Here is a 19,273-nt window from a genome sequence, read left to right as displayed (position 1 = left end):
GGCATCCCCTTGATTTCCAATTCTTTGCCACCACAAAAAGAGCTGCTATAAATATTTTTGCACGTACAGGTCCTTTTCACTCTTGTATGATCTTTTTGGGATACAGCCCTAGAAGTGGTATTGCTGGGTCAAAGGGTATACACATTTTTATAGCCCTTTGAGCATAGTTCCAAATTGCTCTCAAGAATGGTTGGATCAGTTCACAATTCCACCCATATGCATTAGTGTTCAGTTTTCCCACACCTTCTCCATCTCTATCATTTTCCTGTTTTGACATGTTAGCCAATCTGACAGGAGAGATGTGGTACCTGAGAGTTGTTTTGATTTGCATTTCTCTAATTAATAGTGATTTAGAACATTTTTTCATATGACTAGATACCTTTAATTTCTTCCTCTGAAAACTACCTGTTCATATCCTTTGACCATTTATTAATTGGGGAATGACTTGTATTGTTGTAAATTTGACCCAGTTCCCCGTATGTTTCAGAGATGAAGCCTTTGTCCGAGACCCTGGTTGTAAAAATTCTTTCCCAATTTTCTGCTTCCCTCCTAATGTTGGTTGCACCGGCTTTGTTTGTACAAAAACTTTTCAACTTAACAAAATCAAAATTATCGATTTTGCATTTCGTGATGCTCTCTATCTCTTGTTCAGTCATAAATTCTTCCCTTCTCCATAAGTCTGACAGGTAAACTATTCCATTCTCTCCCAAATTGCTTATAGTATCAGCCTTTATATCTAAGTTGTGAACTCATTTTGACTTTATTTTGGTATATGGAGTAAGATATTGGCCCAATTTCTGCCATACTGTTTTCCAATTTTCCCAGCAGTATTTGTGGAATAGTGAGTTCTTATCCCAGAATCTGGACTGTTTGGGTTTATCAAAGAGTAGATTACTATATTCATTGACTACTGCATCTTGTCTACCTATCCTATTGCACTGATACACCCCTCTCTTATCCAGTACCAAGTAGTTTTGATGACTGCTGCTTTATAATATAGTTTATGGCCATTGTTTTATTTTTAAAGAAGGACATGTTTCAGTATTTACTGCTTTCTTGGTTCTTTTTTTGGGGGGGGGGGGCGGTATTATTTGCACTGTGACAATCTCTTCTGTAATTATGGGATTTCCCCCTTTTGACATGTCTTATTTTGAGCTTAGTCTGCCTTAGAAAATATGTTGCCTCTAATCTGGATTTGTTCTGATTGCATTCAGATCTAACCAAATACAAAGTTATGTTTTGGAACAAAGTTCTGCTTATTTCATCTTTTTAGTGACATTTCCCCAGAGTGACTACTGAGATGGTAGAATGCAATTGTGGGTGTTTCTACCCTCAAAGCTAATGAAAATAGGTCAAGATAAAAATGACATTTGTCAGCTGTTGACATTTTTTCTGCAAATTCTTTGGGGATGATCTCTAAGCACTTTGTAATCTGATTATTTAAAATGCTTTCTGCTGTTTTATAAGAAATACTCTACTCATTTATAGTCTTCAATACCATCATTATTATACTCTGAACCAGTATAAAAGTTCTTAACCTTTTTTGTGTGTGTGTGTGTGTGTGTGTTAGACACTTTTGGTAGTTTGGTGAAGCCTATGGACCCTCAGAGTAATTTTTTAAGTGAATAAAATACATAGGATTGCAAAGGAAACTGATTATCTTGAAGATGCAGTTCTTAGAATTAAAAAAAAAAATCAGGGACCCCCAGGTTAGGAACCCTTTGACAACCATGTCTCTTTTCTTGGCATGGAGTTTGTCTTGGTTAAAGCTGTTTCTGACCTCTTATTGTGCCAACCACTTTGAATCTATTGTTTCTTTCAAAATGTTAATGTTAATTAACAGTTAATGTCTTACTTTATCCATTTCTAGTTTTTCAGAATTAACTCATTTTTAACACGCTGCTTTAGAGCTGCTGTAATTGTCCCCAGTATTTTTTCATCTTTTTCCTTCTAACTTGGTAATTACTTTAACTTTTGTTATAAGTGGTTGAACTGAGTGCATATAGAAACTGATTCTCAAGTGATTAATTCTACTTCATCTTAACATGATTTTTTTTTTATGTCCATTGCTTTTGGGCTCTCTTTGAAGAAAGCATTCATAACGAACAAGTGTGAGGCTTTTGAATAGGCCTTAGATTTATTTCTTGCTGCTGAATAGTATTATTCAATAATTTTCACTGTCCTGGTGCTTTTGGGATTGAAGTTCCCCAAGTATCAAAATACATTGACTTAATTTGAAGGATCGTGCTAAATTTTTCCACAAAATTTCTCTACCTCTTCATTCCTTCCAGTGGAATTTAGTGCATAAGCTATGATTATTTTCATAGAGAATTTTTTGTTTGTTATTTATAAGTATTTGGAATGTTTCTGTTACTTTTGGACTTTCTGAAGACAATCAGTAAGCTTTTTCTTCAGATTTCATTTATAATGAAAATTATGGTTTCTCTAGTTGTATGACAGCTCATTGGTCCTATCACAAAGATTATGAGTCTTAGAATGCTCTCCAAACCTTTTACTAATCTGTCCCCTTTGCTGTAAAAGTGGGAAGGTGACTGTACCTGGATGAAGGATATTTTGCATTTAATTGGGTGGGGAGAATTTACAGAGGGAAGTAGTTGATCTTGAGTCTGAAACTTCAGCCCCTGGTGATTTATCTTATGATCATGATTTTCTCTGTCCTTGATTGGGATGGTCTTTTAATAGTAGACATAGCTTTTTAGACTGTACTTAAATTTTTCCCAGCTCATTTTAACCTGCCATAGCATGCCACTGTGCTGGCATAAATCTTAGATCACTGTTCATTTCTGTGCCATGATGTGGACAAACCTGTCTTTTCTCAACCTCTTCTGCTGTTCTTGCTCTTAGCTGGCTATCAGCTAATCCCACTATACTATTTAGCTAAGTACTAATTAATAAGACTTAAGGTATAACTCTTTCTGGTGGTACTTGCATTTTATACATTTCGAAAAGCTCCGTAATCAAAGAACAAAGAACTTCCTTTATGGAAGTCAGCAGTCTACATATAAGATGGTTGAATTGTTTATATACAGAAGAATTAGTCAAGTTTAAATAATAGTTTATAGTTTTCGAAGTGTTCGAAGTGCTTTCCTCTCCACCCCATGCAGTACCCACTATATACATTGTTATCCTTGTTAGGGAGTGAAGAAACTAGGCACAGTGGTTAAATGACTTAAACCTTAATCTATTGACTCCAAGTGCAGTATTTCTATACCATGCTTCCTCTGTTGTTTTAAATTAAATTCAAACATGCTCATTTTCAGCCTACCTTATTTAGCATATGTACTTCTCTAGCAAAAGGAATATATTGCAGATACCACCTCCATGGCACCTAATATTTTCTCCAGTCTTTTCAAACTTTATTTAGAACTACATTTTATGTTTAAAATTACTAAAGAAATCACATGAATAATCTGTATAGTCTTAATAGAAATTAAAGAAATGACATTTTGTTCTGGTTCATGCCTTTTCATGTTTTATTATCCCAATAACTTGAAGCCCTCAAAGCACTGAACATGGGTTAATAATAGAGATCTGCTTTGATGGCTCCTTCTGAGAGGCTGGATCTGTTAAAACCTAAGTTTCAGGGAGGAGAGAGACCACTGGTTTACCTGAGTTTCAGCACTTGGTTAATTTATGATTCAGAAAGGATCTTGGCCAAATATATCAGCTATATCTTTAAATCTTTCAAGAAGACCCTTGCCTTTTCTTTTAGGTGCTTGAACTTCACCTTGATTTTGGAAACCAAGTGTTCCTTGGAAGGGGTTGGAATCTTATCTATTAATGGAGAAGAGAAACTCAACAGTTTCTACTTAGAACTATGAAGAGCTCTCATAGCTTGTGTATTTTTCTAGTTGGTATCAAGAGATTTTTATAGAATTTAATAGACCAGTTAATAATTTGTCACTGGGAGATCTTTATGATAACATACATTAATATCCTAGGAACTAAAAGGAAGGATTTCCTAGAGAGCTTACAGAATTTGACCCTATAGTTTAAGAACCTAAGGAGGCCCATTGGCCAAATCCAGCCCACCGCCTGTTGTTGTTTTTGTATGGCTAGGGAGCTAAGAATGGTTTTTATATTTTTAAATAAAATAAAACCTTAAAAATGTTAAAAAAAAATCTCTTAGCTTGGGGTGATTGACTGTCATTTGCTGACCTCTGATCTATAGTATCTTCTACAGTTGGTCACACTTCATCTTAACACCTAATGAGAGGGAACCCACTGCCTTCAGGTGCAGTTCATTCTACCTTTGAGTTGCTGTACTTGTAAATCTGCCTCTTTGCAACCTCAACCCACTCTTTTGCCCTAGTCCCTTCTTTTAGCACATTAGTACAGTAAGTTTATCATTATATTAGCTAGTCACCTTGGAAAACAGAAATGGAGCCTAGTTTAGCTGGGATGGGCAAAAAGGGTTGGATTGAGTGTAGAAAAGGGAAGAATTGGGGATAACAACTGAAGGGAGGAGGCAAAATGGATGCACTTTTGGGGCACATTTTGAGTAGTAGGGGTCAAGTAGGAGGAATTATGAGCTTTTTTCACCACCAAAGCCAAGTAGTTTGAGACTTGGAGACTTCTGTTTTAAGTTTATGCCTGTAAACTCTTGGAATTTCTTCTAAGTTGGATAAAAGTTGTGACATAGTGTCCATACTGTTGAGAAAGCAGTATTAACTTGTGTTAGGTTAACTAAAGACTGAAATAAATTTGTTGGTTAACAGAGAGCTAATAAACACTATACTTTTTTTCTGCATGGCTTAGGAATTTGTTATTAACCAATAACAACAACAAAAAAACCCTTGGTCACTTCAAAGGTGGCGTTCTGTTAAAGGAAATAGTTTTAAATGGTATGTTTGAGTATATGGGATCTTTAGGGTGTAGGAGTGGTAAACAAAGTTTGGACTGAGAATGTTTGAGAACTCACAGGAGAAATTATTCTTTTGGTTAAATCCTCTTATGACTTCAGTCACCTCAAGAAACTGAAATGTATTTGCTCTTTCTCAGCCTAATTCTGGTTAAGAAACCAAATGCTGGTTTAGCTTCATTTTGGCAAAGAAATAGTAAATTTCTTGATGAGTCATTTCCATTACCACCAGCCGCTATGGATTCAGTTTGATAAATTGAATCATTACCTTTCTGAAAAGACAAGTCTTTGTAATAAACAGACTTCAACAAACAGTTGATTTACATATGTAGGATGTGGGAGTAAAAGACTTAATTTTCTTTTAAAGCCTATTGGTTACTGGTTTCCATGTATTGAATTTAGTGGTTAACAGGTTTTTGACCTAGGCATAAACTAGACCTAAACTCCAGAATTATTTGATGTCTCATAACTTTGAAATAATAGCTCTCAGATTTCTAAATAAGGGTGTGATTTGTGATCTTAGGCATCTCTATAAGGAGTATATCCAGTCTATTCTCAGGTAGAACTGTGATTTAATGAAATGTAGAAATAGATAACATTGCACATTTAGCTTTTTCCCCTCAAAGTTCTTTGATTTATATTAAAAATTCAATTGTAAATACTTCATATCCAAAATTCACTTGTCACAACAGTGTAATGGTTCTCAGTGAAGTATTGAAAATTTCAGCTACATAACTGGTTTCTTGTTTGGAGAACCAAAGAAACAACAAGGGCCTTTTAGTGAAGTTCTTATTTGTGAACTTCTTATTTTTTTTTAAAGTAAGAGTTTTAGAATTTTGTTTTGAGCTCTTGATTTCTCTAGCTTTAGTGCTCTGTACTAATGTATTCTTCGCATAAATAATTTTTAGATGATAAAAATCTGGAGGAATGATTGGGCAGGATAGTATTGTACAGTAGAAATAAAGCAGAATTTGGAATAGAAGTACTTGATTTTAAATCTGAATTCTGGCGTTTTACTATATATACATTTTTGAGCATGTCCCTTAATGTTAGGTCTCAGTCTCTCTCTTCTACAAAGGGAGTGGTCTGTATTTGATAACCTGTAACATCTTTTTATTATAGCTTAAAGTTTTAAGTAATTTCTTGGTAGAATAATAAACACACCATTTAAGTGGTATACATTTGATGTATTTTCCCAGTTACATAGTTGGGTAATAATTCATAGGATGATTAAGTTCTCTTATCTCCTTGTTCTACAGTGTCTTGCCTTGTACCTTTGGAAAACTATTTTAAAAAATTCTTGCTTTACTTCCTTTCTCTGTAAAATGGTGGGGCTACTTAACACATTAGTAAATTGCTTTTAAAAATTTTTGCATCAGGATAAGTTGAATAGGAGAATACAGAATTTCTGGTAGCTTTAATACCATTTTGACAGGAATCCTAGCTTGACAAGATCGGTGCTAACTTCTTGTTTACTCCTATGGAAAGTTTGTTTTTGATATCTCAGGACAGGCATTCTGATACCCTAGGACAGTGCTGGAGCCAAAGTATGGTGTTTTGATTTTCGGAGGCTCTGATTCCAGGTAATCTGAGTCACTTACATTTTACTTTCTCCCATCAAGGCTATGATAGTTGCCTGGCCATTTTCTATGGCATTTGTGTCCAGTAGAGTAATTTATCTAAACTACTTAAAATAAATGTATCCATTTATTTGATTGCATATTACAAGTTACACAGAAGTATAGTTGGGGCAAGGGTTGGAATAAGAAATGTGTAGGAGTAAGGTTTGTGCCCAATAATTAGGAAATTAAAAGCAGGCCAGAGAGCAACATAGATAATAATATTTATTAGGAAGAATGCTATAAAAGGGAGTCCTTGGAACCCAAGATTTTTAAATAGCTGAGTAAAATTTGAGCAGTTACTATTAGATATTTAAGTATCAATTTAGTATTTGTGTTCAGTTTTCTTTCCTTTCACTTTATTTGTTCCTCCTCTTGTTTTTCCTTCACCCCTGCCATTTAAAAAAAGAAGAAAAATCACAAGTCCACATAGTTAAATATGTATTGTCAAGTATGTAAGCTAATAAAATTTTTTCCTAAGGTTTGTTTTAATACTGTTGTTAAAGAAAGTTCATGTGTAGCAAACTACTGGAATTTAACTTATGGATACTTGATAGCTCTGTAATTTTTCAAAGTCCTGTATACTTTTATTCTATTCTTTCGTTTCCTTCAAGAAAACTGTGGTTGCTTGTATGCTATTAATCTTGGAATACTAGTGTTAATGAATTTTGGAATTTAAATTATAAGAAATTAATGTACCAAGACAACTTTAATTGCTTAAAATTGTATTACTTAAAAATTCTTTTTTTTTTATAAAGGCTTTTCTGAAAGCTTGTATTATTAAAATTGTCTTTAAAAAAAACCAACCTTCAGGGTGCAGTTGCCATTAAAACCATCAAAGTGCACTAAAAATGAAAAGTTTAAATTTTCCTTTTCTCACTAAGTTTAAGTTACTTGAGTTCCTGTCTTAGGAATTAACAGTTTATGTTTAAAGGGATAGCCTTTCAGTCTATTTTTTCTATTTTTGAAAAGGTAAAAATGGGGTTAAAATTTCTTATAAGTAGTCATGCACTTGGAACTGTAATACCATGTTTAGTCCTCAGTAACCAATTTACACTCACAAGCTGTCAGATTTGGAAGGGCATTCTGAGGCCATCTAGTCTAGCCTGTACAACATAAGAACAATAAGTAGTCATCTGGCTTCTACTTGAAAACCTCCAGTGATAGGGGACACCCTCCCTCCCTTGGTAGCCCTTTTCACTTTTGAATAAACTTTAATTCTTAAATTTTTTCCTTCAGTCAAGTCTAAGTCTGACTTTCTTAGTTCCTAGCTCTTCCCTTTAGGACTAACTAGACAAATCCAATCCCTCTTCCATCTGGCAACCCTTCAGATACTATTATCATGGTTCCAATGAAATCTGTCTTCAGGCTAAAACCACTCTTCCAACGATCCTGGTTCATTTTCTCTGGATACTGTCAAACTTTTTGCGTTTCCCAAAATGTAGTACTCATTGGTATACTCAAGTGAAAAGCATAGTGTCTAAACATCTTTTCTCCTCTATATTCTCCCAAATTGAGAACTGATAATATTTTTGAGATCTCATGGTCATTAGGAGAGAGGAAGTGTGCTAGAGTGGATATAGAAAGAGAGCAAGCTTTGGAAGCAGGCAAGTCACTTAGCTTCTCAGTGCTCCATGCAACCTCTCAAGACAGGAGTTCTTAATCTTTTTGTGTTATAGACTCTTTGGGTAGTCTGCAGCCTTTGGAACCCTTTTCAGAATAATGTTTTTAAATGAACAAAAAAAGCCCCATTAGGATTACAAAAGGAAACAATTTAAAATAATCAGATATTAAGAATTTGTATGCTTTTTATTTATTTTTGCTTTTTAAATTAAATTGTTAATAAGACAATACATTTAAAAATATAGTAGGCAAGTTAAGTTTTATATTGCCAGTGTAAATGCCAGTGTAAAAAAAATGTTCATTAAACTGTGTTGTCTCTTTGATAAGGTGATGTGCATGTAATGTTTGAAATCTGGTTGACATAATGTAGCTAATGTAATATGAAAATTTCTGATTTCTGTTTTTGAAAGTCACAGGTGCTGCTAATATTATTGTGGTTTGTTGCTTACATTTATAATGGAAGGAAACGCTAAATTTCAATTGTAGTTTGATGGAAATAAAGATGTAATTTTTTATCCCATTCAAATTCATGGAAGTTCATGGACCATTTGAAATCTATTTGGATGCCAGCTTAAAAACACTTTCTCTAAGTTCTTGAAGGTGCTGATTTGCATTTGTAGAGAGTTTACTTTTCTGGGAGTTCCCAGGACAAGTGAAATTAGAGGTCCAGCCCCTGCCAGCGGTCAGTAGGATCATAACTCGTCTAGTCCTATGTAACAAAAACAACAGTAATAATTCACTTGTAACATTCAACCCTGTGAGAAATGATTTACTATTGAAATTATAAAAAAAAATCTTAAGAATTTTGGTCTACTTGCATAATTTGAAGTTCTTGCTGTGACTGATCATGTGTGTATCTTCAGTATCTATTTCACTAACAAAATCTAGAATTAAAAATCAAAATTTACTGCAGTGGGTGGGGGTGAGACACCATAGAGTGGGGAGGAGAAATGGGACCAAGAGTAGACTGGTGGAGTGGGGAAGAATTTTTAAAATACTGAGTTCTTTTGGCACATGTAAGATACTTTTTTTGTGAAATTTTTATTTACATAATTTCAGAAATTACATACCTTGTTGGGGATGATTTTATGGCTGTTGGAATAGTATAAACTTCAAAAGCAAGAAGTTATTGAAAATATTTGGCAATTGTGCATTACAAGGACATTTTATGCATTGCCAAAAATAATATATACGTTAATCACTTTGATTATTCAAATTGTGGGATTTTAAAATTGTTGCTTCCTAGGGGTAGGATAAAACCTAGCAGAATAGTAGAAGAGCAAAACTGGCTTGAGTCCTGGCTTTGTGAAGCTCTGTATGTTCTCATTATGGCTTGTATTTTTTTTCCCCAGTGGGTGCTAATTTGCATAGTTCAGTACTTCTTAGGTGTTACAAGATTGCTGCAGAATTACTGGCCGCTTTATTGAAATCAGTTGTCAGAGTTGGCAAACAGAATAAAATTGGAAGTGGGATTCATTAGTCATGTCATTTATATTGCCAAATTATCCGCCTTACATTTTAAGCTCTCACTCAATATTCACTTAAATTTTAGAGATAGAAAATACATATTCTTAAGTTTAAATGTATTTAGTCTGATTCTGATAAGGAGGATCCCTTCTACTATATTTACATGATTCTTTGCAGTACCAGAAGCATGAGTTTATTCTTGAAAACAAATTCTGTTAGTAAATAAAATTTCTCTTAATTTATCTTTAACCATTTAATCTAGAGCATATTAAGTGGACCTCCAAATTTGGTTTTGTTTCATTGTTAGCATTTTAAATTAGTCTCCTAAAAATCGGAATTGGTTTTCAAAGCTGTAATTGATAGCTGTTAAATCTTACACTTTATTTCTCATTTCTTCATCCATTCTGCCCCCGCCCCCCACCTGCCATTCGCTCCATAACGAACATTGGCACTTCAAAAATGTCAGCTTATATTGTATAAGCTGTTGTACTGCCTAGTTTCTTCTAAGTCTGTAATAAGCTTAATTTTTACTTCTGAATTATCAAATATTTCATTTTGGGTTTAAGATGTTTTGATTATTTCCATGGCTTTGGTTAAAATTTCCCAAAACTAACTTCAGTGGTTTTAAAAATAAAATATGGGCCATTAAAACCTTTTCATTTGTGTAGTTGACATTTAATAAAATTTATGTTCTCTTTATGGTAGAAGGAGGCAGGTAAACTTCACTGGAAAAAAGGACATGAAGTTTCAAATTAGAATAAATGAAACCTGTTGAGGGTTGGGTATGTTTAACGTCACCAAATGATATATCTTTGAGAACATGAGTTTTCTGAATAGCAAAATAGTATATCCAACTTTTATATAGTATAGTTGGGAAAGATCTTGTTCAAATATCAAGTTGCAATTAATGTACAAGTTAAGTAAATCTTTCAAGGTTCATAGGCTCTATTAAAACTCTAATTTTAATTGATTTTTACATTTTAAGAAATATTGTAATGCTAAAAAACAGGAAATATATTAACTACCAGTGTGATCATGATAGGAAGAACTTAATGTTGCTTACAAGTATTCCATTGTAATATTCAAACTGCTATTAGAACTAGGTACAGTCACAAAGGAACTGAAGTGATCAAAAATCAGATGAAATTTTGGAATATTATATACATATATACTGTGGAGTATTAAAATAATATTTCCCAGACTGCACATGTGAATAGTTATTACATGGGAAACTTAAGTGCTAGTGTTTTTTCCCTTTATTAAATATAACATTATGTAGGCACCAAAAGTTTTGCTTGGCTGAAATTTTTTTCAGTACAACAGTATTCTTAATTTCTTCTGTATCCCAAAATATCTTCTCTGTCCTCTCATTTGAGTTATCTTTGAGGATATTCCATGTTTGCAAACCTCCCTCCTTGGCATTATGAGTTTAATCAATATATTTTAAACATAAGAATATTCTGTGGCTAAATTTTCTTAGGCAGTTTTATAGCATATATAGAGCTAATTATGGGCAGTTAGTGTGGTGTCTAGGTACAAATAGTCCCCAGACTGCTCTCCTATATGCTAAAGGGGGATGGGGATGAGAGATGAGAGGAAGTTGGGGCCTGGGCATGAGGTGTTTTTTTAATTATTAAGTCCAAAGTGACTGTGAATTCCAATACAATGTGCATACCAATATGTGATAGTCATATTTATTTCTGAGTATAGTTTACAAAATAACTGTCCCTGAGCCAGTCACTTAATCTGTTTGCATCAGCTTTCTTCATTTGAAAATGGGCATGATAATAGTACCTACCTTCTAGGGTTGTGAAGATGAAATGAACCAAATGAGATAAGATTTGGCAAGTGTTGTGCAAACCTCAAAGTGATATGTAAAATGTTTGTTATTGTTATTGTGTAAATTGTTATTATTGTACTATCTACTCAGAACTGAGTAACTTATTTTGTACGCAAAGTTAGGAAAGTTAGTTCATTAATAAGTATATAAGTGCTCATTATTATGCTAGGTTCTGGGGTGGTAGGTATAAGATGTGAGACATGATTTTTACCCTTGAGAAATGTAACATAGTAGGAGACAGAGAAGGAAAACCTCAAACCAGTTAAGAAACAGTAATTAAAATCTGAACCATACGGGCCTGACAGTTGGATAGGATTGCAGAGAAAGGGGAGGGGTTAAATCTGTAATAGAGTTACTTGGAATTTTATCTGAGTCTTAAGAAGAAAGGGATGGTAGAATTTTAGGTGGGGGATAGGGAAGAAGAGAAGGGAAGAAGGGAGAAATAACTTAAATATAAATATAAGACAAGGAAATAGGAAATGAGGATGTTGTATGTGTTGGACAGGGGAGGTAGTGGGGGAGATTGGGTGTGTGAACAGAAGTGGAATTGGATAAGATTAGATATTGTGGGACCAGAGTATATAGAAGACCTTGCAGACCAGGCAAAATTTAGACATGGAGTAAGTAGTAGTAATAGTTTATTATGATTGTTAGCAGTGTACCCTTATTCTTAAAATTTCCATCACATTGGATTTCTTTAATTTTGTTTTCCTGGCTTTTTCTTTTTGATTTTTTTTTTTAAGTTCAAAAGTCTTATCTATTTTGCACAGTTAAAATTAATTTCACATTATATTGCTGAATATTTAACAAAAGCCTTAACCTTCAAAGGTAAGTAAGTAGTCTCTTCCTGAAGACTCTTCAGGGCTGGCCACTCTTCTCATTGACCCTTCTTTTATAGGAACAGCAAGAGATGAATAATGTGCTTATTTACCATGCTGAACTTAAGTGTCAAGAATACTTGGATTCAATTCTGACACTATTAGTTGTGTTCACCATGGGCTAGCCACTTAACCACAAAAAGCCTCAGTTTCCTCATCTGAAAAATGAGGGGATTGGATTAGATGTTCTCTTGGGACCCTTCAAACTCTGAATTTATGGACTTATGAGGAGTTTGTGTATTCTTTTCTCCTTGTCTTTTCTATGTCCTTGCTCTGTCAGCCTTCATTTACTAATTGTACCACTATGCTTTTTTTATTCTGTCTTGATGCTTGTTGCCATCTATTGATCTGTCCTACTCTCTTGTCTGATCTTCATCCCTGGTTTGTACTTTTTATTTCCTTTTAAAAATTCTTAATTGAGGCTTCTTCCTACTTACTAGTATTCATTTACTTTGATTTTTTTTCATAGCCTGGCTATACTTTGCCACTCCCATGAACTTCATCTTCACTCTGCTCATACAGCTTAGATCTATCACCTGAAGCTCTTATGCACCAAGATTCTTGATTCTGAAGTTCCCTTCTAAATTTTCTGTCCCTTCTTGCTTACAGGAACAACTTCTCAACCAATCTCTTGATCCATCCTTGTTTTCCATGTTAGTTTCCAGTGTTCTAGTTTTACTTCTCTCTTCTGTCTTGACCCTGTAGGTATTCATTTCAACAATTCACTGTCCTCTACCTTTCAGGACCCCCCCCCCAATATTCCTGGATTGTTAATAATTATATTTTTCATTGATGTACTTTTATTCTTTCCTTAGTATAAGAGAAAAAGCACTAGACTTCAGTGAGAAGACTGAGTCACAGCCCTGCTACTTTGTAATTGTAACTTTGGGCATTTAACCTAGCAGTTTATTAATTTATAAAGGGGCTAGTTCTTTAGGGACTTAGCTGTATCAATTCCTACTGTCCCTACCTCTGTCCCTAATCAACTCTGCCTTTGTAGATGACCTTGTCTTCTTTTAGTTGGTTAAGAAGTAACATGTTTATATTATCTTTTATAAGATAAGCAAATGGAAGGCTTCTAAGATTTAGACTAAGATTAAGGCCATCTTTTGTCAGCTCCCTCTTATTTCCTACTCCGTACCTCAAAAACCAATCTTCAACTGTTCCTTTCCTATTCTAGAAGAACTAAGTAGCTGTCCTTGCCAAGGCTAACCCCTTTTGTGCCCTATGTCCCTCCTCTTCCTTCTGAAATCTTTTATTCATCATTCCCTCTTCTTTAATGCTTCCCTCTCTACCAGAACCTTTAAATAATAAATTGTATTGTTGTTGCCTTTTGTTTTTACCTCACTTCACTTCTGGATTTGCTTTTCTTTTATCCTTCCTCTCCTCATGCATTCTTCCATCTAACAACCAAAAACAGACAAAACTAAGACACCAAACATCGAAGAATATATCTGAGAGTCATAAAACATTCTGTACCCTCTACCAGTTCTTTCACCTACTCCTGTGCTTATTTAACAGTTCTAATTTATGTTCTTTTGTCTGGGGAATTTCGTTCATTCCCATTGCTTTAATTATCATCCCTGCCATGAATTCCCAAATCTACATAATAGCTAAAACCAAACAGTGTACTGAGCTCCAGCCCTATATTTCCTACAACTCTGCCAGGGTGTAGGTACCCTGCAACTTAGCATGTTTTAAAACTGTACACATTACCCTCAGACTCCAAATCTCCTTTCCTCACAAAACTTTCCTAGTTACATGACCATTCTGTTGTTATTCAGATGCAGAACCTCTTGTGTTTAGGATTGTTTTCCTCTCACCCCATGCAACTGTTTGCCAGGTCCCGTGGAATCAATAAAATGTCCCATGGTATCTTCTGTATTTTTTCTGTACTGACTGTCTTTATCACAGTTTAGGCTTTTTTCTCTCTTTAGTCTTTTCTCTATACAGTCTATCTTTTGTGGCTGCCAGAAAAATATTTCTTTTATACAGGTCTGACCATATCTTTAGCCTGCTTAGAAGCCTTCCATTTGCTTATCTTATAAAAGATAATATAAACATGTTATTTCTTAACCGACTATTCAAAGCACTCTATAATCTGGTTCTGATATACCTTTTCAATTAAGTGACTTGCCCAAGGTCACACAGCTAGTACATGTGTCAAGTTTCTGAGGTCGGATTTGAACTCAGGTCCTCCTGACTCCAGGGCCCATGCTCTACTCACTGCGCCACCTAGTTGCCCCACTTCGTATTTCTCTTCTTAACACATTCTGGCCAACCTAGAACAGTAGGTAGTTTCTGAGCTCATTTTGTCCATTCCTACCTCAGTGATTTCTCCTACCTCAGTGATTTCATTTCCTATTTCTTCAAGCCACTCTCATTAAATCTTGCCTATCAAAATTGATTTTCATTCAAGTGTCCAGCTTAGTTGCCACCTTTCCCATGATATCTTGCTGACCTCTTTACTCTTCCTTAAAACGGAAAATGATCTCTTCCCATACTATTTAAGTACTTTGTTTAGATTTTAGTCTTAGCTCTACTCCAGATCCCTAATTAGATTGTAAAATTCCCAAGGGCTGTGTTGTTTTTTCATTTTTATATCCTTTGTATCTAGAATAGTACTTTTGTATATAGTAGGTGCTGAAGTTGAATGTGGTATTTTCAGCAAAATTTTTACGAATACAAAAATGTAAAGCTCTGTTTTCAAGCTTGTTGGTCTTAGAATGTTGATTACTTAGGGTTGTAGTATGACAAATTTAAGTAACTATGAAAGGGACCATAATTTCAGATTAAAACATAATTTAATATTTAAATCCACTGACTGTGATGTTGTAATTTTCTGTTAAAATTTTTCCTTGAATATAGACATAGATGTGATGCAGGTTTCCAGATTTGCCCCAAGTATATTTTGAAGGCTTACAGTTACGTAGGTCACTCAGGATTGAGATCTCACTTCATGGAGAGAGAGCCCAGTAGACATGGTTCCCCAAACAGGGCTTTAGGTGCCATAATCACATCTTTTTACCTTTTACATCTGGAAGTATAATGGTAGGACTTCAGTCCTGTTACTGAATTTTCTAGAACTTTAAACCAAAATCCAGAAAGGCTTTTAATCAAAGGCAGGCTGTCATTGCAGGGGAAAGTTGGATAATTTTTAGTCCTTGGAGTTCCCACAGTTGTTGGGTTGGGCCCTAGAGGTGTGTTAAGTCTAAAAATAGTCTGGGGAAGTGAAGATTTGGAATCAGCCAGCCCAGACCTGGTTAAAATGAGAGTACATATCAAAAGAATTATGTATTATAGAACAATAGTGAAAACACATTCATGCCCTAAAAGGAGTTTTTGTAGACAGGTAGCAGTTTACTCTTTCTACAAGGTTGGCGCTTCTACTAAAACCAAAATGCAGGCAGTAATAATACCATCATTTTATAATGTGATAGAATGCAAAATTTAAATGTTACACTTCATAGCATTACTGTGCAACTTTTAAAACTTTTTTTTTCTCTTCTTAGGTCTTAGTGGCGCAATGGCTAGTATAAGCGTTCGTTCAAGTACTCCAGGCTCTCCTACTCATGTAAGCAGTGGATCGAATGCTAGTCGAAGGAGAAATGGACTCCATGATGTGGATTTGAACACTTTCATATCAGAAGAAATGGCACTCCACTTGGACAATGGTGGAACTAGAAAGCGTACCTCAGCCCAATGTGGCGATGTCATTACAGACTCACCAACTCATAAACGCAACAGAATGATCTAAACTGCAAAATTTTCAAACCCACCATGCTGCTTGAAAGCCACTTGATCCTCAACATACTATTGAAAAGGAAACATGAGGCCATCTTCCCTTGTTCACTGTTTAAGACAAGTGAATTCAATAATGATTGCCATAAAGGAAGTTTTAGGTATTACAGTAGATGCCTCTTGTAACTATGGCTTTCTTAAACTATAATCCTAGCAGAGGACATCAGATATTGTGTAGTAGTTAGCAAGATCATCATAGGCAAACATGTATCCGTTCCAAGGCTAAAAGTGACCTTACTTGTATTCTTAAAGGGAAAGGAAATATCAGATGTTTATTTGGTTATAGAATGCTTTTTTGTCCTTTATTTCCTGCTGTGTTGAGTATTTTGCTTCAACAGTATTTGCCAGTTGACTGAAATTGTCTAAAACATGACTTGGCATCTTTGTCAAATCTGCAGGCTTCCATTTTCGCAGCACTGTACCATGCACCTAGTTTCTATATAGTAACAGTGTGCAAGTTATAAATATTGGACTGTGCCCTTTTTAGTTTTAAAAGCAGTTGATAATTCTGGTGATTGTGTGATAATGTAAAGAGGTGCTATGATGGTCATGCAATTAATACTTAATATTGAATCAATACAAGGATCTTTATTGGATTCACTTTGTGTGTTTTAGTGCTCTAAAAGTAGCAATATTAAACTTTTCCCCAATTAACCTCATAGACTTTAAAATTTTCAGTTTTGAAATGATATAATGTACTTATTTACATGCCGGTACTGTCCTTGTGGTAAGCGTAAGCACTGCAGACTACACTCTGAGTGACCTAAATTTAGAGAGGTCGTGAAATTTGAGAATAGGCTTCTTTTTGGGTTCAGTATTAGTGAAGGGGTAGGTATCGTATGCAACTATATATCCAGTTTTACATTTCTCATGAATGCCCATGTTTGTGGCAGGTGTTAACTTTGGGCTGGGTGGAGGGTAAAGGTATGTATTTTGCCTGCTAATGAACAAGATATGATCACTGTTTAAATAAAAAAGGGGGGTGGGAGGGGAAACCAATTGGAATATCATTCTTGAAAAGATGGAATCTCATGCAGGTTCTATAATTGTTAGGTAGACCTAAACAAAAGTTCTTTCAAATAGACTCCTGGACAAATGTAAGACCTCTTATAGCTACAATGTTTTGAAGCATGTTTTCTCTTCATCTTCTAATACCTTGAACCAAATGTAAGTGTTCATTGGATGAAGAACTTAATGTAAGCCACTTAATGTAAGTCACTGTAACTTACTAAATGGCATTCTTACATCACACGTAGGACAAAGATAAGAGTGTTTCCTTGCCTATTACCAGTTATTTCCTGTTTTTATCTCAAGACCATTGCAAATCAATGTAGGGATTTTCCAATAATTAATTATAGCACTTAGTTAAAGTTTGCAGTTTATTGAACTACTTTATAGTCTTGTGAAGACTTAAATGAAATTTGGCACTAAAGTTGACCATAATACTCATTGGCCTGGTAGGATGTGAATAGAATTTTGAAAGTTTGCAATGAATTGAAATTCTTGACTCCTTTTTTGACCTTATTTTTCATACTTGAGCTTGAAATGAAAATCCATTCTGACATAAATTTAGGCATGATTTTAAAAATCATCCATTTCTGCAGAACACACACACTCACACACCCTCTTTACATATACACACTACACACACACACACACACACACACACACACACACACACACACACACACTTTCTCTCAACAGCCTCTTGTAAGGAATACAGCCGCAGGTAGAATTATAGCGCACTGTCATATTTAACCTGAAACGGAAAATGCCTATGTATTATGAACACTTTTCCTAGCCTTCCACTTAATAAGAATTCACCAAGAAATGCATCTAGGATCATCTTTGTTTTTCTATTGCTTGTAAATTGAATGCTGAAATTGGGGTGTATTGATGTGATATAAGAGTGGATGGTGCTCCTTTGCCTAAGAGAACTTGAGGTAGTGGAACATATTGACTTAATCCATCCCTTATGTACTTTTGTTCTAGCTCCTCTTTTCCAAGTTGAATAATTTTTTTTTTGTTTTAAGTTGGTGCTCTGAACCTTAGTCCTAGTACCCTTTACACTAAATTGTCAAATTTTGATAAACTTGTGCCATTTTCTTTGGTAAGAGAAAGCAGGTCTTAATGTCTGCCAGAACACAATTTATAAGCCTGACAGGCTCCATTAAACTTTTTTAAACTTTAATATTGGCTACTTTTTTTCAATTTCATTTAATCTCTAATGTTAGTTGTCACTTAAAGTACATCCTTTTCCTTTTCCTACTCCCATGTCCCAGTCCTTATATTTGCCACCCCTATACAAAATGAACCATTAAAAGATGCATGTACTCCCCATGAGCAGAATGGGGAATAATTTCTTAAAAGGAAAAATAGGTCCAGCACTTAGGATTTTGAAACCTTTCTTGTGCCAGTTTCAAAACAAATCATGGAAGATTGCCTTTGTGTGTGATATTTTGTGTTTTTTTTTGTTTGTTCTTGGAAAAATAGCTCTTAGAAGACATTTTTGGTCTTTTAAGAATAGTGTACATTGAACTTAAAACATGATTTAGTTTGGGAAACCAGAACTTCTTAACCTTGCTTGATCCTTTGGTCCTTTAACCTCCACAGCTGATCAGTTCTGTTTCCATGTAGGCAGACTTAACTTGGCATGAGTGGGTTCAGTACATCTTACACTGCAGTGACCTGAGCTTGGCTAAAGTATTAAAAATTTAAAACTCATAATGTCTAAACTATAAAACAAAATTAATGGAAAACTCATTTGGCTGAATCCAAAGTCCTGCAGTCAAATTCTTAAATGTGGTTTACCCAACTGGAGTAGTATACACCTTAAACCATAATCCTAATAAATATTTAAAAAATAAACCACTGGGGCTTGTCTGTAGTTTTGTTTCGGGCCATCATACTTGGATCACTAATTGATATAAACAAACAAAATTAATATCTAAAGGAAACCAAAGTCTATTAAGTTTTGCCAGGCTAATAGAATTCATTAATTAAAGTTGTTGCTGATTTTAATGCCTAGTTGTCAGATTCAAGGTGTATAATTTTGAATAAATGCCTAAGAGCTAATGGAATTTTTAAGGTGCAATTTTCTTGGGAGAAGAAAAAGATAGGTGAGATTTATTTTGAGGATTTAATGAGTTTCATAATGTGGGAA

The 19,273-nt window shown here is 34.7% G+C and overlaps 1 protein-coding gene across 1 annotated transcript in view; it reads left to right on the top strand.

The window, feature by feature from the left end:
* C9H16orf72 (chromosome 9 C16orf72 homolog) overlaps positions 1–18,978 on the top strand; it is a 44,084-nt gene extending 25,106 nt beyond the window's left edge. Inside the window, exon 4 of the mRNA XM_036738015.1 lies at positions 15,822–18,978. Coding sequence (XP_036593910.1) covers positions 15,822–16,066 — 245 coding nt within the window. The 3' untranslated portion in view covers positions 16,067–18,978. The remainder of the gene's footprint in view (positions 1–15,821) is intronic.
* The last annotated feature ends 295 nt before the right edge of the window (positions 18,979–19,273 follow it).

The sequence above is a fragment of the Trichosurus vulpecula genome, chromosome 9 (genome assembly GCF_011100635.1).
Source record: "Trichosurus vulpecula isolate mTriVul1 chromosome 9, mTriVul1.pri, whole genome shotgun sequence".
Classification (NCBI taxonomy): Eukaryota; Metazoa; Chordata; class Mammalia; order Diprotodontia; family Phalangeridae; genus Trichosurus; species Trichosurus vulpecula.
The sequence above is the reverse complement of the archived record's forward strand: the minus strand, read 5'-3'. Positions and strand labels throughout refer to the sequence as shown.